Source organism: Crocodylus siamensis, chromosome 8 (assembly GCF_052110815.1).
Source record: "Crocodylus siamensis isolate JL-2025a chromosome 8, ASM5211081v1, whole genome shotgun sequence".
Classification (NCBI taxonomy): Eukaryota; Metazoa; Chordata; order Crocodylia; family Crocodylidae; genus Crocodylus; species Crocodylus siamensis.
Window position 1 is genome coordinate 1,286,391 of NC_143402.1, and position 20,465 is coordinate 1,306,855.

The window sequence follows — 20,465 nt, forward strand, 5'->3', positions numbered from 1 at the left end:
AAACACATTTTTCCATTGTGTTCTGTGTATCCTGGCTATTTATAAGGACCATTTTATAAGCATTATGGGGGGGAAAAAAATCCAAAGCACAGTTTAAAAAGCCTGATTTAGTTTAGATTGATTTTTCAGAGAAAGCAGGCACGTAAGATGTAAACAGGTCACGTTTCTAAGCAAACTGCCTCTGACGGCTTTGCTCAAGCCCAAGGTCATTGAAGAGGCGCGGGCAGAACTTAGGGCGTTTAATCACAACGTGTGTCTGTCCACACACCCCACCTTTGCTACGAAGTCCAGTCACCCAGAGGCAGGTGCCCACCTCAAGCCCCCAGCACCTGCTGATGCTGTTTGCCCTAGGCTTTTCCTCTGCTTGCTCTGTGCCCGTCCCCGCAATGCAGGGCTCACCTATGCTCAGGGCAAGGCGCGCCGGGTCTTCTCAAGCATTGCTACCCCTGCCAGGATTCCTTGTCTCCAGGTAGCCTCAGGCCAGGAGTCTGGTCACAGCCTCTCCTTGGCTCCTTCACCCTGACCCCACAACCTCTCCAGACGGCCTGTCCAGCAAGCCGTTGGTTCTTCCAGCCACTCCGCACCGCAGTCATACCCCAAGTCATTCCTCACACACAACTTCCAAACAGGAGCCCAGCATGTCTCCTTCCTTGCTGCCAGCGGTCTTGACGATACCTCCCTACCTCTTCTCCAGCAAATCACGCTTCCTTCTAGCTCCCAGGGGAATTGCATGTGGACCAGGGAGCTGCTGGACCCAGCCCTGCCCTGAAAGCCCCAGCATAGGCAGAGACACCTGGCAAACAGTTGAAATGCAACAGCACAGGAATATGCAACCAGATTTCAGGGTTGTTGGTTGTAGCTGTGTTGGACATAGGCAGACAAGTTTCTTTGGGTAGATGTGATATCTTTTCTTAGACCAACTAAATAGTTGGAAAAATTGTTCCGTGCAAGCTTTCAGGCACAAACACCCTTCTTCAGGCCTAGGGAGAGTCCAGATTTCAAAATTTCAAGTCCTGATTGTTCAGAGACAATGAATCAGTCCTCAAAAAATGATCATGAGATTAGCTTTTTAAAATCCCACATTACCAGTGCTTGAAGCATAACTGCTGTGGGGCAGAGATGAGACTGGTCCATGGCTCATATTTGAACACTGCTCTATTCTTTTCCTACCATAAATGTAAAATTCCCCATATTACACTAACTTTTCCAGTCTGTATGTGAGCCCAGCAATTCAATCTGCTTTATGATAATAGTTATTATAATATGGCATCACACAATTATTAGCTTAATGATTATGATTATGGTAGCACCTAGTTTGTGCTAGGGGCTGTACAGATGGGAAGGGAGAACCTCTGCTCTGAATTAGCAGGTACGTGGGAAAACTTTGCATGTGGGGCTGGTCTAAATTTATTGCAGTTCATCGTGTGATAAGTGCTTTGCATGTGTGTATGGGTGTGGGGGGGTGTCAACATTTCTTGTGCGATTGACTAGTCAATTGTGTAGCGTATACAATGTGTAACAGGGGTCTCAGAAACACAGACACAAAGCAGCCCATCCCAATGCCCCTGTGCTGGTGACGTGGTGGAGGAAGGTGTGCAGGTGGATTTACGTAGAAGCATCTGTCTGCTTCTAACACACCTTTCTTCCTAGCACAGAAGTCCCTGCATAGCTTAGGGGACTGGGGATTTGTCCCACAGGATTTATGGCAGGCAGGGGGATGTACAGAAGAACACAGAACTGCCATTTCATGATCCGGGTCACTCTCCCCTCCAGCCTCCACACTCTGCCGCGGCGCGACTGGGCAAGAGACCTCAGGCCTGAGCCAGTCCACAGCAGCTCCCATCTTCTCTAATGTCAGGGTTTCCAAACTACTAAATGGCAAAGAGGATGCCAGCGGGGACTGCGTCTTGACTGTCTCCCAAGACAAGAACAGGGGTCGCCACCTGAGACGAGCAGGCAGTTTCGAACGGCCTTTTTCGCCTGGCGTGCCACGAAGGCGTGGAGCCTTTGGCCACCAGCCGTGGTGGCAGCTGAGAGCTTCACCCGGTTCAAGAGTGGCCGGGATGTCTCCTTGGAGGAAAGGGTTGCTGGTTGTAGCCGGGTTGGTCCAAGCCAGGGGTGGGCAGAATTCGGCCCGCCAGGCCATTCTTTCCGGCCGGGGGGGGGGGGGGAGCCTAAAAAATTTGGAAAATTAATATTTATCTGTCCCTGGCAACCTGACATGCGGCCTTCAGTGGCTTGCCGAAACTCGGTACGCGGCCCTCCGCCTGAAATAACTGCCGCCCCGGTCTAGTACAGAGGCAGACAAGGGTCTTCGCATAGATGCAGTGCTGCCTCTCATTAGACCAACCAGAGCTGGAAAAAGCGTCCCTTGCACGCCCCGGCGCAGCAGCACCCTCGCGCGCGTGGGGCGAGCGGCAGCCCCGCCCCCGCCCGGGGGAGGGGTCGCGCCCCGCGCGCGGCGGCGGCAGGGGAGGCGCGGCGCATGCGCAGGCCCGGCGGCGGCCCTGGGGGAGGGGCGGGGCCGCAGCATGGAGCCGGCGCGCAGCACGGAGCCGGGCGTGGAGGAGATCGACTTGTCGCTGGGTAGGCGGCGGCGCGGGGGGCGGCCGGCCCCGCGGTCCCTCCCTCCCTCCCTCTGCCCCCGCTGTAGCTGTTCTCCCCTCTGCTAGTCCGGGCCCGGCCCATGCCCCCGGGGGTAGCGTGGGAGCCGCTGGGAGTGCCGCCGCTGGCCTCGGAGGACTTGGCGGTATAGCTTGCTGCCCTGGAAGTAGCGCTGTGAAGATGAGCGGAGCTAGGATCTGGCTGTGGAAATGCGTGTGTCGCGCGGCCCGTCTGTGAGCTTGACTGGGGGTGTGGGGAGGCGCGTGTGTCTGTACCTGGGCACGTTTCTAGTCCAAAGTTATGAAACTCAGCAGCACCTGCGGGTGTTGGGACCTGCCCCCCCGTTGATGACAAATAGGAAATTTCCCCTGATTTCAAAAAGCGCTGAAAGGGAGCCTTTTTTCATGGGAACAGCTGTTGGGTGAATTATTTTTCTTGTGGGTTGAGTTTCCTTTCTATGACGAATAGCGAGAGCTATGCAGGAGGAAAGCTGTGAAGGCCTAGCAGCGATGGGCGCCTCAGATTGGCCTCTGTACAGATATGCAGCATTAACCCCCCCCCCCCCGGACCCGGGTGGCAGTCCATGAGAACTGCTCCTAAAAGCTGTATTGAAAGGGCAAGGAGACCTGCAACGGGAGGGGGAAAAAATCACAGTTTGAGAAATTGTATCGGGGCAGCATGACAGGGTAGAGCGAGCCAAACACGGCAGGTTCAGGAGAGGCCTCTGTCAAAGGCGAGACGGGAGCCATGCCCGCCGGGCACTTGTGCAGAGACTATATTTAGCAGCGTGCTCGTGATGCTAGTCATTTCGCTGGCAGCCAGCACGGTGAACTGTGCATAAACAGCTGCCCCTGCATGAAGCCAGAAGGTTTGCAGTACAGATCCCATCTCTGTTATCTTGGCCAGTCTCGAATGATTGTACTTTTCACAGAGACTTCGGCTCTCCTCTTCCCCGAGGCCGAGCACGGCTCAGCGGGAGCAGGAGCCCCCTTGCCAGGACATTGGAAAGTTGGATTTGTTCTGCAGGGAGCTCCGGTGGGGTGGATCAGGGTCAGTGACTGGAGCCCAGCACCCCGCTCCCCTCATTACTGCTCCCTCACGTGAGCGCTTCAGTACTGGGCTTCCTTTTGTCAGACTGATCTCTCCGCATGCTTGCTCCTTGCAGCTGGAGGAGTCACTCTGGAAGTCACCAGAGTTGTGGAGATGGGAGGTCAGGAGAGCTAAAGTACCTACATCGCGCTGCCGAATAGCAGGGTAGCAAAGTCCGGGCAACAAGGGGAGAACAGGGCAGGAAGAAATCTCTCCTTGGGAACATCCCCAGCACACGTCTAGATATATACTTCCACTGTCTTAGACCAAATTGCAGGAAAGCCAGGTCACACTCCTCTGCAACGGGTAGTATTACATCCCAAAGGCTGTGACCGTTCCTGTGTACGTTCCCACAGGAAGGCAGTACCTTCCCCATCCCGCTCCTTTTCTCCCGTTGATTATTTAGGAAACGCAAACACCATCCTGGCAAGGCCAAGGATAGCCACTGATGCTTGCTTGAAAATGCTGGAAGTTTCAAAGGGCCAATTAGATCCCCACCCCCATGCTGCCCAAAGGAAAGGACCCAGTGCCAGCGGATCGCCCTCTCCTTTCTCTGTGACACATTGCAGATGCTTCCCAAAATATCTCGCGGCTGCTGGTGCTTCCGTCCGTCGAGCGGACACGGAAGCCGAATCCGTCTGCAGAGCGCATTGCTGTAGTACAGGCCAGAAAGAGGATCTCTTGTAGCAGGGGTCTCTCTGCTGCAAAAGGCAAGGTTTGCTCTTCCGATGCTGTCGCAGTAATCATACAGGCATCCCATCCAGCAGTTTCTGAGCAAATTTGCCAACGAATTCAAGGAACCCTGAGTATTCAAGAATAATGAAACAGGTCCCTAGCGTCAGGAGCTCGGCTTATCAGGAGCTCATCATCTTGATCGTTACTGCTATTATTATTAACATCCTTATTAGCCTTGGTAGTATGTAATTATCATCCTGATATTTGCCTCCTGGCTTTTGAGATTTACGTGTTATCTATCTCAAGCTGTACTTTTAAACCACGAGAGCTGAAAACTTGCTTTGTTTTTTGAACTCATGAGATTTGGCTGTAATCACGGGAGATGGGGCTTTCAGAAAGGAGCTCATGTGCATGTCAGCAGGAACAGTGGAGGGCTAAAGTCAGCTTAAAGCCTATGACCCCACCTCAATTTCATCTCCAGTCTCTAAGCTGATGGTACGTTATCTCTGCTGTCCGTAAACTTTGGCTGTGTGGCCAGCGTAGTTCGCAGCTTTGCCTATGAGCGGCAACGGTGAATCCCCAAAATGGAAAGGGAGGTCAGTGGGAGCAGCCACATCCCCTGATTTCTTTCAGTCTTTGTCTTTTGCACCCAGATGACATTATCAAGCGCCACAAGAAAGACCAGACGGACGCCCAGGCCGTCGGGACCCAGCGAAGGCAGCAGCTCCGGAACAGGAACGCATATGGATACGGGAGGCCATGGCTCCGTGCCCGGGTGCAGCGCAGTCTGCAAGGTGTGAAGCGCTTGCTGAGACGTGGCCGCGGGGGCAGTGGAGGGGTCCGGCTAGAAAGAGCCAGCGGAGCTCGTTCATCTCATTAACTGTGGATTTACGCACCTAAGTCTCTCTGCTAGATCCTTTTTATCTAATCCCTGTGTGCCTGGAAGGATACTTTTGCTCTCGGCAGCTTCGCCAAAACAAATCCTCCCCATAACAGCTGAATATTTCAAAGCATGAATTTGCCTTTTCACTTCCTCCCCTTTCTCTTGCATTACTAATTCAAAGTGACGTGATAGCTATTCTGTCTTCCCTTTTGAGCTCTGCATATTTTAATTATGCCTCTTTGTAATCCCCCTCTTCCCAGAGCACACTTAAATTATCTCTTTGGTTCCCTTCTCTGACAGCTCTGTTATTGGAGTTAATTTGTCATTTTGGCTGGCCCTCTTTTTTTATGATGTGCTTTTCTTAAGACGGTGAGACCAGGCAGCCATCTGAAATGGATTTTTTTTCCAGTTTTATCCACAAGACAAAACGACTTGCTCTGTGAGCAGCACCTTTCTTGTGTCTCTTAAGAGCCTTTCTGGCTGTGCTGTTTCTTACTCCTCTGAAACCAGTTTAACTGAAGATTGGAGGGGTTGTACGCACCTCTACCTTTGATCCTTTCCTGCTTGTGGTGTGCGGTGCCGTAATGACACCCATCCTCTTTGTGTTTATCCTGCTCCTCGGCATTGTCATTCAGTGCCACGTCTAGCATCCCCGACACGCTCAGCTTCAGAAGAAATTACGCTCAATTTACCCTAGCAAATTGATTTTCCCACGAAAGAAATTGAGGTTTTTGATATTCCCATACCCTCAAAGTGGCAGCCACTGCTTCGCCCTAGAGAATAATTCAATCCAGGTTAGATGAGTCAAACTGGAGATTTTAGTCTATGCATTTCTTTTAAACAAATCCTTCCTTGTGCCTTTTGCCAATCACAGCCATTTGCACATTCAGCTAGCTGCATTTAAGGCTCAGTCCAACAAGGCACCCCAGGGGCTGAAGCCGAAGTTAACAGACATTTCAGGTGCTCCATGCTGCCAGAAACCCAGGCCTTGCTACTGCCAGGGCTCACATCACATCACTTGCCCCGGGAGGCAGCTTCCTCTGGGCTGCGATGTTGTGATCCAAACTACCACGCTGTAATGACAGGGAAGGAAGGGGAATACTGTATCTGATTACAGCAGTAAGGGAATTTGCCCTGGTGAACAGTGATTGCCCACACTGGAATTGGGCACTCAATAGCCCCACAGATTTAAGGGCAAGAAGCTGTGCTTCTTTCGAAGCGTCCCTGAAAGCAGGATGCTCAAACCCTGCTCACACAGGGGCTCGGTCAGGCTAAAGCTGGCGGGAGGAGAAGCAGCTCGACCAGGATAGCTGCACTCAGCACAACGGTGCTCAGCTCACGCCATCAGCACAAAGTGAGGCTTTCTCAGCTGTGTGCACGGCAGATTTTGTTATAAAAGGCTTTTTATAAACATTCTCTGGATGGTGTTAGCATTAGGGGCTATTGCTTTTAAACTTGCAATGCCTATGGGCTGTGCTCAGAGAGATGTACCCAGCTGGTGCCAGTCAGTGAAGCTCCACCAAAGCTAGTGGCCCTGGGGTGATCTGCACCAGCCAGTGTGGCCTAGGGCACTGATGAGCAGGGGCAGTGTTGTGGCATGGACATGAGGATTTTGACTGTGCCCATACACTACAGGTTGACCCCGGTATAGTTTACATCGGTTTTGTACCCCAGCATGCAGAGTGGACAGATGACTGGCTTATCCTGCAGCAACTGACTGAGGGCTGCTATTATAGCACTTGCCACTGTGTGCCGGGGATCAAAGTAATAGCTAGAGCAAAGAGTTACCCCAAAACAGGCAGCTGAAACGGAGCAGAGCCGCAGACACACAGCATGTGCACACCGGGCAATAGCAACCACAGGGTTTTCTCAGGGTCACAGTGCACTGGATTCAAGTGGCTTACACTAGTGCTGCGCTGCGCCTGCTCCACTTTTATTCCAGTGTAAAGGCAGACAACACCGAGTTAAGTGCAGTGTGTCTGCTTGCCTTGCCTGCTTTGGTATTTATCCTTCCACCACGAGCTGCACAGAGAGAAAAGGCATCGCTGACCTGCTTCCTCCACCACAGTAGCAGACGTTAGGCAGGCATGCTTGGCAGCTGGGTGGAGATGACAGTGCAGCCAGGCACGTGGATCAGGGAAAGCAACTGGAGGGCAGCGGTGTGGCAAAAGAAACAGAAAGGAGGAGAGGAAGCCCAGCTTGAGGGCAAAACAGAAGGCAGAGAAGCAACAGCTAAGGGCTAGGAGGGAAACCCCAGGGCTGTCAGAGCAGGCTTCATCCAGCGCAAGAGGGGAGCGGTGGGAGGACGGGGGGGGACATGCCAGGGGAAAACTGCCCGTGACACCTAGACCCAGCAGTGCGCTCTCCCTTCCCCTTGCTCCCCCTCCCCTGCCTCATTCAGGAACAGCTGCTGGGGTGCGAAGAGCTGCACAAAGAAAGCCATTGCTGAGTTGCCAAGGAGAAGCAGTTTTCCTGACCCTAGGGAATGTAGGACCAACGTGGCGTGTTCTTCAATGCCATCTGCTTGCTCCCTATATAGGGACATGTCACTATACCCCTACGCACAGACATATCCTTGGCTTGAAACAGCTGATGTCCTGCTACATCTGTTCTCTGCTGCTTTACTGCTCCTAAGAGAGCCCATTATTTCTTTTCCCACCGTACTACAACATCCTTTCCTCCAGCTTTGCAAACACTTATTACCAGTTAAGATACAGCAACCTTCATCCTTAGTCACCATGACACCCACGGGACAAGGGGAAGTCGGTGCTTCCTGAGCACATTTCATTTCCAGTTGCCTCCAGTCATCATAACCCATCAGTTCAATGCAATAATCAATGATGCAGGATCAGTCTAGCCTCTAAACTGCTGTGGATTAGCAATATTGAAGTTATCTTCTGCAGCATGCAGCATTTTTCAGCCACACAGCAACGTTATTAAGCTTTGTAATTCATCACGTCTGAAGCTTGTTCTCAAAGCAACGTCTCTGCTTATAATTGATACGCCTCTGTGAGTATGAATGGCCACTTGATAGAGGGGGCTACTCTGAAAATGGCTGTTTAATTATAGCTACACGAGTTTATTACAGGGAGCAGTTCATACCCTAATGCACCGACATTTCATCTGAAAGATTAAGCTTGCTCTCTTCTTCTCACCTTACACTTCAGAAAATGTATCAGACAATGTTAGGGAAAGAAAATCGCATTAAATGTGGTGTGTCTGTGTACCACGCATTGGTTCAGAACAGCAGCAACAAAAGCTCTGTTCCTTGACGCAGAACGTATGCAAAGTTTTATATACCTATAAAAGGGCATTGCCCCCTTTTCATCCATAAAATCACATCTGGGCTCTCTCAACCATTTCCAGACCTTTACAGATTTGTCCTCTGGTGCTTGCACTGATGTGCGTGCCTGCACCCAGGAGGCATTTGCATCTCCGAGCTGTTTCATAGTAGCATGGGGATATGAGCTCTGGCATGAGGGTGGAAGGCTTCCTTGTGCCAGGCTTGTTGGGGAGGTGTTTATGATAAGTCAGAACTGTGTCACTCTTTCCTTCCTTTAATGTTCCCACCGTTACTAAATTCAATACTAGTTTTAAAAATTTTACATGAAATAAAAGTGTAAGACTGAGTCTCTGGAAGGGCGGATCAAAAAAATATGCTTCCCCTTAAGCAAAACACAGATGGGCAAAAAAATGCAGATCGTATTGCAAGCTCCTTTACTAACATTCAAAACATTATGACAGAGATTGTTGCATCCAGATGCACTTGGAATAAGATGTACTTTCAAAACAGGAATTTATAACTGAACGCTAACTCGCATCACTACGCGGATACCCTCTCTCCCTGCCTACGCAGGTATTCTCAGATCACACAAAGGCATCTAGGAAACCTTTTATAAAGCTGGATTCCTAGATCAGCTTTCTGACAGGCGCTGACCTGAGTGTTTGTTTCCATAGGACCCAATCGATTAAGAAGAGGATTTGGACAACAGCAATACAACAGGCAGCAGCGGAGGGGCACCATACCTGGCCCAAGGAGAAGAACAGCCGTGACGTTAAACAGAGTGAGCCCCTTAAACCGCCAGATTTCTACTCAAGAGGTAGGGGCCAAGAGAGTTATGGCTGGATTGAATAGTTTGGGATCTAAAAGCGTACTCAGACACAGGCACAGTTGCATATCCGCATACAGATACACCCCCACCCTCCAGTTAAGTGTACAGATTTACAGACAGGTCATGCAAAAGAGATGTATTTGTATAGGCAGATCCTTTCTCAGCTTGTCTTAATATTGCTACTTCCAGGGAAGTATCTGAAGACTCACCATTGATTTTCCTTGTGCAAGGTATACTGCCAAGTACTTTGAAGTTAGTGGCAGCACTCCCATTGACTTCAAAAGGCTTTGGCTCAGGTCCATATGTCTCACTGACATGTAGTAAAAGCCTACTGTTATACATCTCTGCTAGAGACAGCTGTATTTCAGGTTGCCCAAGCATTTCTATTATCAACTCCCTTTTTTAGCTGCCTGTACCTTTCTCCTTTTCAGGCTGAAAATGTTCAGGCCAAGTCTCTATTAAAGAGAACTTGTTAAAAAAACATGTAAGTGAACACAGTTCACTCGCTTGAGGAAGAGAATGGGAGCAAAACACGCTTTTAAAGCACATTAAAAGGCTTCATCTGACTTTATTTTGAATGTTTCTTGCACCAAAATATGTGAAAGCCAAGATGTAGGAGGTGGGTAAGTCTGCAGGACAGGAACCTGGTCCTGGTGAAGTCTATTGAAGTAGAAGGGTTTGAAAACAGTATCCCACACACTCTCAACAGGCTTTTACAAACGGTGATAACATGTTTAACAACAATCTCCTAAGAGTTTAAGTGGAAGAAAGCTGCACTGAGCCTGCAATAGTACGTGGTACTTGTTATAAAAAAGAAAGAAAAGAAATCAGCTAGGTATTGAATGTAGCTGGATGGTACCAGAAAGCCATAAGTAGTTGGTAAGAAGAATAATTTAAAGGTAGCTTTCATGCCACAAAAGCAAACAGAGTAGGAGTATGTGGAAACATCTGTCCTCTAGCAGGCAGTAACAGTGAGGAGGTTATTGTCCTACAGCAATAATTGGTACAGCGATACCAGTCTTCGCACGTCACGGCACAAGGGAGTCCTACGCTGCTGAATAGGTGTTTTCTGAAGTGGTTTTTCTCCTCCCTCCAAAGGCTCAGAGCCAGCAAAGCTCTTACGTGCATGTGGGAGCAGCAAGCAGCGGCACATTGAGCAAGGCAGGGCTCTGCGGGTTGGCGATGCTGGGATCATCCTAGTTCTGCTCTGTGCTGCGTCTCCGCAGGCGGCTTTTTGGCATTTCTGGAGCTTTTTCTTGAAATGCTCTGCCCTACTTATCATGCAAAGACCCCAGCACCTTGTTGATGAAACTAGCAAGCACAAGAGACAGAGGAGGAGAAATCATGGAACAAGTCAAGAGAAATAGTCGTGTCCTGGCCAGTGTTACAAAGGATGATCAATCTCATATCATGTCAGTTAGCCAAGAAGGCAAAAAACCCACCCGTTTGCACAGCAAAAAACCCACCCTGTCTGCACAGCAGGCTCTGCGGTAGGAAAAGCAAAATCATGTTGGAAAGTGGCCACCCATCATGAAATGGGGCTGTAGACAAGCGCAGCATGAGCAACCCCATGGGTGAACCTCCTTACGAGCTCTCCAAGCATCTCTAGTGATGCCGTAAGAGACATGGGTGCTGTAGTTTTGTTGGCTTCCCCGCGTGCAGGACAAGCCAATGGACAACCATGGGTTTAAGCTCCAGCTCCCTCAGGCCCGGGATAAATCACTAGTATTTTAATAGAGATGCACGTGCTTGATCATCTTTCTAGCTGCCTAGCAATGGGGCACACACTGCACTTGGACCGGGTAACGGGTGAGCTTTGTTCCTTTCCAGGGCAACCAGAGTGAAGAAGGGTTCAGCAAAAGTGGTGACAGTGGACAGACCGGAGCACAGACCAGGCCCCTCCAGCACCCTCGGAGATTCAGGACCCTGGGTGCCGCGGTCCAAGGCCCAGCGAGAAGGTAGTGCCTCTGCTACAGTGGTCGGGGCCTGAAACGTTGTCCTTGTTGGTTTAAACGAACCCGCGGTGCCGCACTAGCTGGAGAAGCGTTATAGTCAGGTCAGCCTGTTGGGCCCTACAGCCTTGTGTTGCACCCGGAAGGATTTGATTTAAATCAAATCAGTTTAAATCAGGATTTAAATCACTGGTCAGGAAGCCTTGATTTAATTACTGTTTTCTGCAAAAAGTGCATTCTTGTTATTTGATATACTCTGCTCATTTAACTTCTTGAAACTTTGCACTTTTCAAGAAAGGTAAGGGCTTGATTCTGTGTGCACAAACTTGCAGAGAGACAAGAGGGCTGATGGGTGTGTAATCAGGTCTGTTCTCTCTCCTCCCCATACACTGCTGTTAACAAGGATGTTATCTCTGGAGACACAAACTCACAGTTTGAGAACTGAAACTAAGCATCACAGAGATGCTTAATGGGATCTTCTAGACTGAGCACTCAGTCCCACTGGGTAGAGCGGTTTTCTTTAATTATGACTAATCTATAGAGGCCCTCATAAGATTGGACCCCTAATATAGTCTATGGCTTGTTGTGACCTATTTATAAAACTTTTCTAAAAAGGTTGTATGAATATATTGTGTCAAGTAGCTTATAATTAGAAGTTATAATCTCTATTCCAGGATGATGACTTTGAGCTTTAACATATCTTACATGAAAACTATATTTATATTGGGGTGGGTTTTTTTTTTTAAAAAGCATCTTAACAAAAATATGATTAAATCAAAACATCTGATTTAAATAAAAATCCAATTTTTTATTCTTTTAAAAACATCATTGATTTTTATCCACCCTTGCTGCACTGTGTGATGGGAGACAGCTCTTTGTACAGGACGAAGCCACTCTGAAATAGCGTTACCATACTGCGCTTGTGTTTAATGGGACAGACATTTCATCTGGCTCTTATTTTAATGAATAATAAATCATGCATCCTTTGAGCTTTTATTGCACATTTTCACAGCCTCTTTTATTAAAGTAAACATTGTCTTTATGGAAACAGAATGGTTAAAATCAAGATGTCAAAGCCATAGGGGCCAGACACCAGCAGCTTTGTTTGCATTGTACGATCCTTTTGCACGCACAGCAGCGCTGCAGCCAAGGTGCTGCCCACTCCAAGGCGAGCCGCAGGAGTTTGGGCCCAGGGACCGAGCTCCTGTTTGTCCCAGGCCACAGCATTTCAACCGGTGTATTGAACCCAGCACCCGTCTGTAAGTGTGGTCCAGAAACAAGGGTCACAGCAGTACCTGCCGAGCTCTGCAAAACCAGCGGAGGTGACGTAATGGTGGCACATGGGGTGGGGCTGGGATGAAAAGCAAGGAGCCAAGCAAGAGATGCTCAGGACATTGCTGTCATTAAAAATGATCCATGACAAGAGCTCCCTGTCAGCAAATGAGAAAGGAAATTCTTTTGCTGAAAGTAGTTGCAACAAAATTCATTTAATGTAAAGGCAAGTTTTTTAAACTGAAAAAAGATCTCTTTTCTATGTCTACTTCTTCCTCCTGCTTCCTTCTGTCTTTTGCATTGGGAAAAAAGGGTGGAAAACGATAACAGGAAGGAGATGGGAAGGAAACCCCAAAAAACCTGAGAGTGGGATTTTCCATGGAAATAACATTAAATGTTTTGGCCAGGTCTTTGGCCAACACAGGACCCTGGCTGTAGTGCAGTGTCCTACCAAAGGCAAAGGGAATTCATTGCTGTAGCAAGGTGCTCTTGGACTCTCTCGCTCTTTCCAGCTGTGTAATACCCAGGCCTGGGCACGGCCAGTTGGCTTTTTATATCCTTTTCAATCAAGCCTGCGGGGATGTGTGCTAGTCAATGGCTGGAGAGGCCATTGTGGAAGGTCCCTTTCAGGCAGTCATGAGTAACATCATGTCTTTCCCTTCAGCGGCCAGTCTTTCACCCTAAACAGGAGGCCGGCCTTCCAGCAGAAGCAGATACAGCAGAGGCGATCCAAGCCCGGCTTTTACAGAGGGGTCAGTGCGGTACCATGCTTTGTACTGCTAGCGAGTGTGACCATGGCTTTCCTGTTAACAGCCTTTCCTCCTCCCGTCTTCACGCTGCTAGGAGCTGGTGGCAGTAGCCACGGTTATACCTAGACGTAGCTTGTGCTCTCCCCAGCGTGGATTTCGGGGGGCACCGTAGCTGCTGCTCTGCCGCTCGCCCAGCTCCCAGCCTCCCTGCTCTGCGATGTCTTTGTGGTCTGCAGCTCTTGTCCGTCCGACGTCGCCTCCACTTCTGGCCCTGCAGCTCTTCTTCCTCTGCTGTAGAGCAGGCCCCAAGATTGCAGACACATGCACGTGAGGGGCATCTCGGTGACCCCCGTGGCTAATGCTTTGGGGACCAGGCCCTGAGCTGCAAGGCTGCATTGCAAGGAGAGGGTTTCCTGGGGTCTGGCAAGCAGAGGCAGAACAGGAGCGGGATGCAGGGTCGCTGCTGTGCCTGGCGGGACAGGATCAGCCCACACTAACCCACGCGCTTGAGTGAAATGCCAACACGACTGCACCAGGTTTGCTCCCCGTGATCTCTGATGGTGGAGTTCAGAGGAGCGAGAGGCAGTTTTGAAGTCAGTTCCCTCTTGTGTGTTTAATTTCACAGCAAAACGAAGCCAGCATAGCCAGGAAACCACCGTGGATGAGAAGGTAATTGGGACGGTCAAAATAAAACCCACCAGGAGAGAGGCGTTGGGAGTGTGCCCAGCTCCTCCCTTGGTGCTGAGGCCCGAGCAGACACGTCTCGCTCTTGGCAGGTGGCAGCTGGCACCCAACCCTGGAGCAGTGCTGACCGTCTCCGTGGCAAATCCTCACGCAGGCCAAGGCAACGTGTAAGTCAGTGGTACCCTTGGTGCTACAGGTCCAGGCAGCTCTGATGCAGAGGCCGTGCCCCTGGCTCCCATGCCAAGTAGCAACAGATGCCCCTTTCCTCCAAGGATGCATCCAGTCCCTGTCCGAATCCGGCAAAACACTCAGCTCCCACCACACCTGGTGGCCACGACTTCCACGCTTCGATTTAATTTAACTCCATTATCGGAGTTCATTAGAAACGGCTGCTCGTTGGCTGCAAACCTGCCGGGATCTCTAGATGCAAGCAGCTGTGTTGGAAATGCAGGGCCTGCCTGCTCAGAGACTGCCGCGGGGTCTGGGTTATAAGCGGAGGGTCACTGAGAGGGTGCGGGAGCCACGGGTCCCCGTGTGCTGTGATCAAGCCCCACGAGGGTGTGTGGGAGGTTTGGCGTTGGGGAGGGTTGAAGGCAGCCCCTTCACCCCTCTCCGGGGGGAGCAGCAGGGTCTGCGTGTGCCGACTAAACCCACCTCGACCGCTCAGCCCCTTCTCCAGGCCGGGAGCCAACCGTCCGTTCCTGAGAGGCAGGAGACCCCCCTTCCCCAGGCCGACCAAGCCCCAGCCCAAAGGAGTGATGCTGAGGTTCAACTTCCGCGCCATGGCAAACCAGGTAGTGTGCGAGCACCCGGGAGGGGAGCATCGCCGCAGGGACTGCGCGGCCCAGGAACAGGCCGGACCTGGAAGCACGCGTGGCAAACGCTGACTGGCCTTCAGCTTCCTTCCCCCATGTGTGGGCTCGCCATCACTGGAAGGGCTCGAGGAGAGGTTGCGTGGCCACAGATCAGTCTGGACTGGGGGTGGGTGGCAAGAAGGACCCGGTTTGGGCTGGCACCTCACAGCACTCCCTTTCCCCCGCAGACCGGCCTGACTCTGGACGAGCGGTTCTCCGGGCTGAGGAACAAGTGGCGTTTCATGGCAGCCAGGAACGCGGGACGGATGGTCACCATGCCCTGATGCCACATGCTGCCCGCGGGGCCGGCGGCCTGACTCGGCCCAGCCCGGCCAACCCGCAGCCCAATAAACATGATAGCTTTCCTGACAGACGGCTGGCTTGGTGGCGCGCCATCCCCTCCTGACACGCTGAGTCGATGCACCGCAGAGATGCTCCCCTCCACCCGCACCTTGTGTCCCAGCCTCTTGCCCCCTTAGGCTTCACGTGGCCAAATGCAGTCCCTCAGGCTCATCCCCTGCCTTTGCTGGGGGCTGGGGATGGTGGGGAGCATGGAGAACGGGACACGGAGGCGGAGTAGGATCACCTCGAGGCCCCCAGATGTCCAAGTGCCTTTGTCACAGTGTATGCCAAGCATAGTACAGGGCTTCCTGCCCCCAAGCCTTCATGGTCCAAGCCCCCAGGGCTGGCAGACATGCACTGGGTGCATGCTGTTCCAGGGAACTGCTGACCTAAATCCTTCCCCACCATCCTTGGGTTTGCTTGAAGCAGGGTTTGCACAGGTGTAACTACAACATGAGTAGGCAAGTGCACCCCTGGGATGCTGACGGGTGCAGAGAGCCCTGACTGGGAGCCACACTGATCCCAGTTACTTTCTGGTTATCTGCATTCCCTATGCAGACCTTTCAGTCTGAGTGTGCCCCAGCCAGAGACAGGCAGCCTTGGCCCTTTGAGTGTGTGCTGTTGCGCTGTCTGTAATGCCTGGCTGGCTGGAGCCCGCTGTTCTTCACTGCGGGAGGGAGGGGACAGAGTGATAACTGGCTCACGTTTACCTTCTGCGGCAAACAGCAGGGTGTGTTTGCAAATGTATTTGCTGACTGACACACCAGCAAAGGCATCCATCGCTGCCAGTGCTCCAGGGCTGATAGGAACAGCCCACTTAACAGCCCAACCCAACACTGTCAGCCCAACCCAGTACTTAATAACCCACCCCAACCCTTACAACCCAACACTGTCACCCCAACTCAACACTTAACCCAACACTGTCAACCCAACACTTACTAACCCAATCCAACACTGTCAATCCAACCCAACACTGAACAACCCAACACAGTCAAAGCCAGCACTGCCACCCTGCTAGAACACCTCCCTGTAGCAGCAGGTTGCTGCCCACCAGCGGGATACCCAGGAATGTCTGTGCTGGTGCAAGGGTACAATTAGCACAGGAAAGGATTTCTGTTCTTGGGAAAGAGCTGAAGGAGGCTTTGGAGGGGTCATAGTTGCAGAAATAGCCGTGTAAGAAGTCCCCTGTGCCCGAGTCACACAAGCACCACTTCAGTACCCCTAGATCCTGCCCCAAAACCCTGTGATGTCAATGGGTGTCATCCCATCCCATGGGCTTTGCATCCAGATTCTTTTCAGAGTCACTGCTGGTTTCTCCTGCTTTCTACACCCCCAGCAAACCAAGCTCAGGCTCAAGCTAAGTGGGTTGCTGCTTGGGGTGGCAAGAGCAGAAGCTCATTTAGACCAGATGACACCAGGGAAAGCATCATCCCGAGACCCAAGCTGTGGCCAAGTAAGTTGGGTGTCACTGAGAGGTGCCCAAAACCCTACTGTCACTGAGGGTGGCATATTAAAAACCAGAATCTGTGGGCCCTGCTACACATTCAAAATGGAAGCTGGATGGAAACCAGCTCTAGAGTTGTGATACATTTTCAAGCACTAAATTTGTAGCTGGTTGACTCATTTTATAGCTCTACAGTCATTTTTATTGTGTGATCATTACTTTGCATGTGTGGCTGGTCTCAATTTATTGTATGATTCACCAGTTAATGGCTTAATAATGACTTTGCACATGTGGCCGGTTGCATGATTTGCCACCGAACTGCATAAAGTATGCAACAAATAGCAGGCGCCTAAGACAGACAAAACCATTTGTGCCAAAGGCAGATGCACTCCTGGGAGGGAAGGGTTTAATTGCTCGGTGCGTTCCCCACTGCCCTCAGTCAGACACGCCGCTGTAGCTTGTACTTGTTTAAGCATGTCTCACGTGGAAAGGTAAAGGCTATGTTTCTAGTCCGGTGACAGTCCCAATTGCAGTGAACCTGCACGAGGATAGAAAGCTTGGCCAAACACTCACATTCATATTGCCTAAAACGCCCCAGAGCCACATGCAACCAGGACCTTCAGCCTCCCAGAAAACACTTCCTATGGAGGGCTGGTGCCCTGTGGACAGGTCTTTATTCTTTTTTTCCCCAAATTTTGCCATCTCCCCAGGAGGTGGCAGCATCCAGCTTCTCGTAGGATGCCGGGATCTCTTAGGACTTCCAGCTTAAGAGGGGGAAAGTGGAGGGTACCGTATAGCCAGTTGTGCCAACTTTCAGAAGCTGCTTGTAGAAGAGGGGAGCTACTACCTGTGTCAACCCTGATGAGATGTATGGAAAATAAGTGGTTTCTCAGCTCACCAGGGAATGCATAATGATCATTGAAGAAATGCAGAAATCTAGAACTCCCAGTTCAGAGACGATACCTTTTATTAGACCAACTGAGAAATTGCAAAAACTAGATATTTTGATATAATTATACATATTAAGCATCACTGAGGAGTTTCTGGCCTGATGGTACCATACAGGGTACGAGGCAGCAGGGTAGTAGAGCAGATTTCCGGTCGAAGGCCTCGACCACCCACCGAGAGCAAACCTTTTCCGCAGCTGCCATCAGTGCAGAGAGCTGGAAACCACCTGGAAGGAGCGGGGGAGAGATGCTGCTTCGGGGGAGTCTGTGCCGCATAGTCCTGGACACGGCACCGTTTTTCTGCAGCAGCAGATGCCAGGCTCTGTGTTTTCTCAGCTGGGGAATGCACTTTGCTGCTAAAGCCTCACCTTTAATGGGTTTAGCAGAGCGAGGGGAGAGCTCCTGGCTTGTCAGAGTTTCTCCACGTTCGTATAATCCCTACAGCGGAGGCCACTGTCCTCAGTTACCCCCTGCACTCGGGGCGCGCGTGTTCCTGCACCCATACGCAGCAGCTGGGAGAGTTGCATGTTTAAGGCTGCAGCCCCCGGGAACCCACCGCGCCAGGTCATCGCACCGTTGGCCACCTCAAAGCAAGCAGCTCCTCACTTCAGAGGGATTTCCCAGTGGTCTTGCTGGCATCTCCAGCTGGGCGATGGGTTCAGTATCTAGGACCTGGTTCTCACTGATGCCTTTGAAAGGCCCCATGCAGCCCCCTTTCTGCTCCCAGAGCAGCAGAGGGGAGAATCAGGCCCGTGGCTGTGGAGTCCGTGTGATACGTGCGCTTTACGGCCATCTCTGCTGCACCAAAGAGCAGCGTTGCTGTGCCTCCCTCGCGACCCAGCTCCCCCAGGCCGGTCCAGCCGAGCTGGTGCATCAACGCCTCTGTCCTAGAGACCCGGCAGAAGGGATCATCCGACACGCGCTCCTCCTCGCCTGCTCCCTGGCCTGCCGAGGCTACCAGCACCCTGCAGCAGAAGCAACTGGGTCAGACCCTACATCCCCCTCGCCCGGTCCCGTCTCACGCTTCTGCCCGTGCCAGCGCCTCCCTGCCAGACCCGGGGTCTTGCCGGCTTGGTAAGGACCAGCCCACCGCACCCTCCAGGCTGCCTGCACAGCAGAGAGGAAGGCACAGGCAGGACATCCCTGCCCTGCCCGGAGGGCAAGTGAGCAGCAGAAGTGTTGCTGATCAGAGACTGAATGGGCAGGGACAGCTGGCTTTGCAGCCTGGCGGGATTCAGGCAGCCAGAAACCAAGCTCAGAATATTTCAGTGGCAACCTGAGCCCCAGGCGACAGCCCGGTCGTTGCCGGTCCCGGGGAGAGACCGGCCAGCAAGCAGCAGGTGTGGTGGAAACGGCGGGCCACTCTGCTCATCGCACTGGAAACAAACTGCAAAAGCAAACGGGGTGCTGAGCACAGCAGAGCACAAGACCCCCCACTCCCCACCGCGCCCTGGGGCCACGGAGAGCAGGGCGGGACCCCCTGAAAAGACCCGGGCTGCTTCAGGGGTGCCGCGGGGTGCTGCACCACGCCAGCACTGGGAGGGTGCAGCTGTGAGTCGCAGGATCCACCCAGCGCTCGCCACGGGGCTCAACAAGTCCTGCCCTGTCTGAGCTCTTTGCAGCGCAACAACGGCTCGATTATTTTTCCGCAGCCCCAAAAGGAGCGAGAACACGAGCTGATGTTTGCCAGGGGGGTCGCGAGTCTGAAAAGGTTGAGACCCACTGCATCCGGCCCTCGGCAAGATGCCTCCTTGAAGCCTGGTAGAGCCTCGTCTCCCCCCACGTCCGGTGCCTTAGGCCGCAGCATGTCCTGCCAACCTGCCCTCTCCTTGCAAAGGGACGTGAAGAAAGCCCCCTGAGCCCCAAGCCGATGCTGTGTGCCCCACAGAGGATGCTCAGGCAGGATCCATCACCCCCCAAAAGAGCGCGAGACCCCAGGAGCAGCCTGCACCGGCGAGGCCGGGCGCCGCCTCGACGTGTTCGAGGTCGGTACCCCCAGCAGCCCGGCGATAACGAGCGTCGTCCGGCTGCTGCCTGGGAAAATCAGCCTGGCGCAGGAAGGGCGGCAACTCCCTGCAGCCGCTGCTCCACAGCTCGTGTTTGCTCTGCTCACGCCCTGCGGCCCCTGGCCAAGGGCCTCTCGCCGCGCTTCTCGCACTCGCAGCTCAGCCGCAGGCACTTCAGCGGCTCGTGCATTAAAAGGCAGCAAAGGAATAGGATCGGGGCTTGAACCTGCATGCAGATCAGGGCCCTGCGATCCCGCATTAGGCCCGTTCCCCAAGGAGGTGGCGGCATCGCCAAATGCTGAACACAGGGCCTAGCACCGGCTTTAATTAAAGCCCTGTCCCCTGGGCGGTGCAGTCAGGTGTGGATCGCGCTTTCCCCTGAGAAGAACGTCAGCTCCCAGCCCGCGGGGCCGTGAAGAAGAGCACGAAGCCCTGACTGCCACCCAGAGCCGTGACTCTCGAGCTTGCCAGCCCCCCCACATGCCAGCTCTTTGTTTTCACTTATTTTTTTGACTACTGAGAAAACAGTCGAGCAACATTTCTGTTGCAAAGACCTCAGAAAAACCACAGACGGTCTGAATGCTCCCGGTCCTGCAGATTCCTGTTTGAAATCCCTGGGTTGGGTTTGCAAATCATGTTTGCACACTTAGTTTGCACACCTAACAGGGCTGACACTGGGCCACACCCTTGCCAGGGTCTCAAGGGGCTATATCCCCGGGGCGAGACGCACTGACCTAGAGGCTCTGGCTGGAGGCTAAGACAAAACCTCAGCGTTGCTGACCGGGGGGTGGTTAGTCTCCTGATTTTCAAGGCCACCTCATGGTTTGGGGCACATGACTCACGAGCCACCGC

At 52.3% G+C, this 20,465-nt stretch overlaps 1 protein-coding gene across 2 annotated transcripts; it reads left to right on the forward strand.

Moving 5' to 3' along the window:
• The first annotated feature begins 2,444 nt into the window (after positions 1–2,444).
• LOC149857979 (UAP56-interacting factor-like) lies at positions 2,445–15,243 on the forward strand. Of its 2 annotated transcripts, XM_090060580.1 has the most exons (9): positions 2,445–2,586; positions 5,022–5,162; positions 9,209–9,351; positions 11,194–11,321; positions 13,252–13,339; positions 13,962–14,005; positions 14,113–14,187; positions 14,688–14,814; positions 15,063–15,243. In XM_090060580.1, the coding sequence occupies exons 1-9, from the start codon at positions 2,532–2,534 to the stop codon at positions 15,156–15,158; spliced, it is 897 nt and encodes a 298-aa protein (XP_089916706.1). In that variant the 5' UTR covers positions 2,445–2,531; the 3' UTR covers positions 15,159–15,243. The 2 variants fall into 2 exon arrangements, with proteins under 2 accessions (XP_089916706.1, XP_089916708.1); XM_090060582.1 differs by lacking the exon at positions 5,022–5,162.
• The last annotated feature ends 5,222 nt before the right edge of the window (positions 15,244–20,465 follow it).

Bases quoted from the DNA above. Each gene is read 5' to 3' on its own strand.
- LOC149857979 (XM_090060580.1), top strand. From the start codon at position 2,532: ATGGAGCCGGCGCGCAGCACGGAGCCGGGCGTGGAGGAGATCGACTTG. The intron at 14,006-14,112 runs GTAATTGGGACG...CGCTCTTGGCAG, and splicing joins AAACCACCGTGGATGAGAAG to GTGGCAGCTGGCACCCAACC. The intron at 14,815-15,062 runs GTAGTGTGCGAG...TTTCCCCCGCAG, and splicing joins TCCGCGCCATGGCAAACCAG to ACCGGCCTGACTCTGGACGA.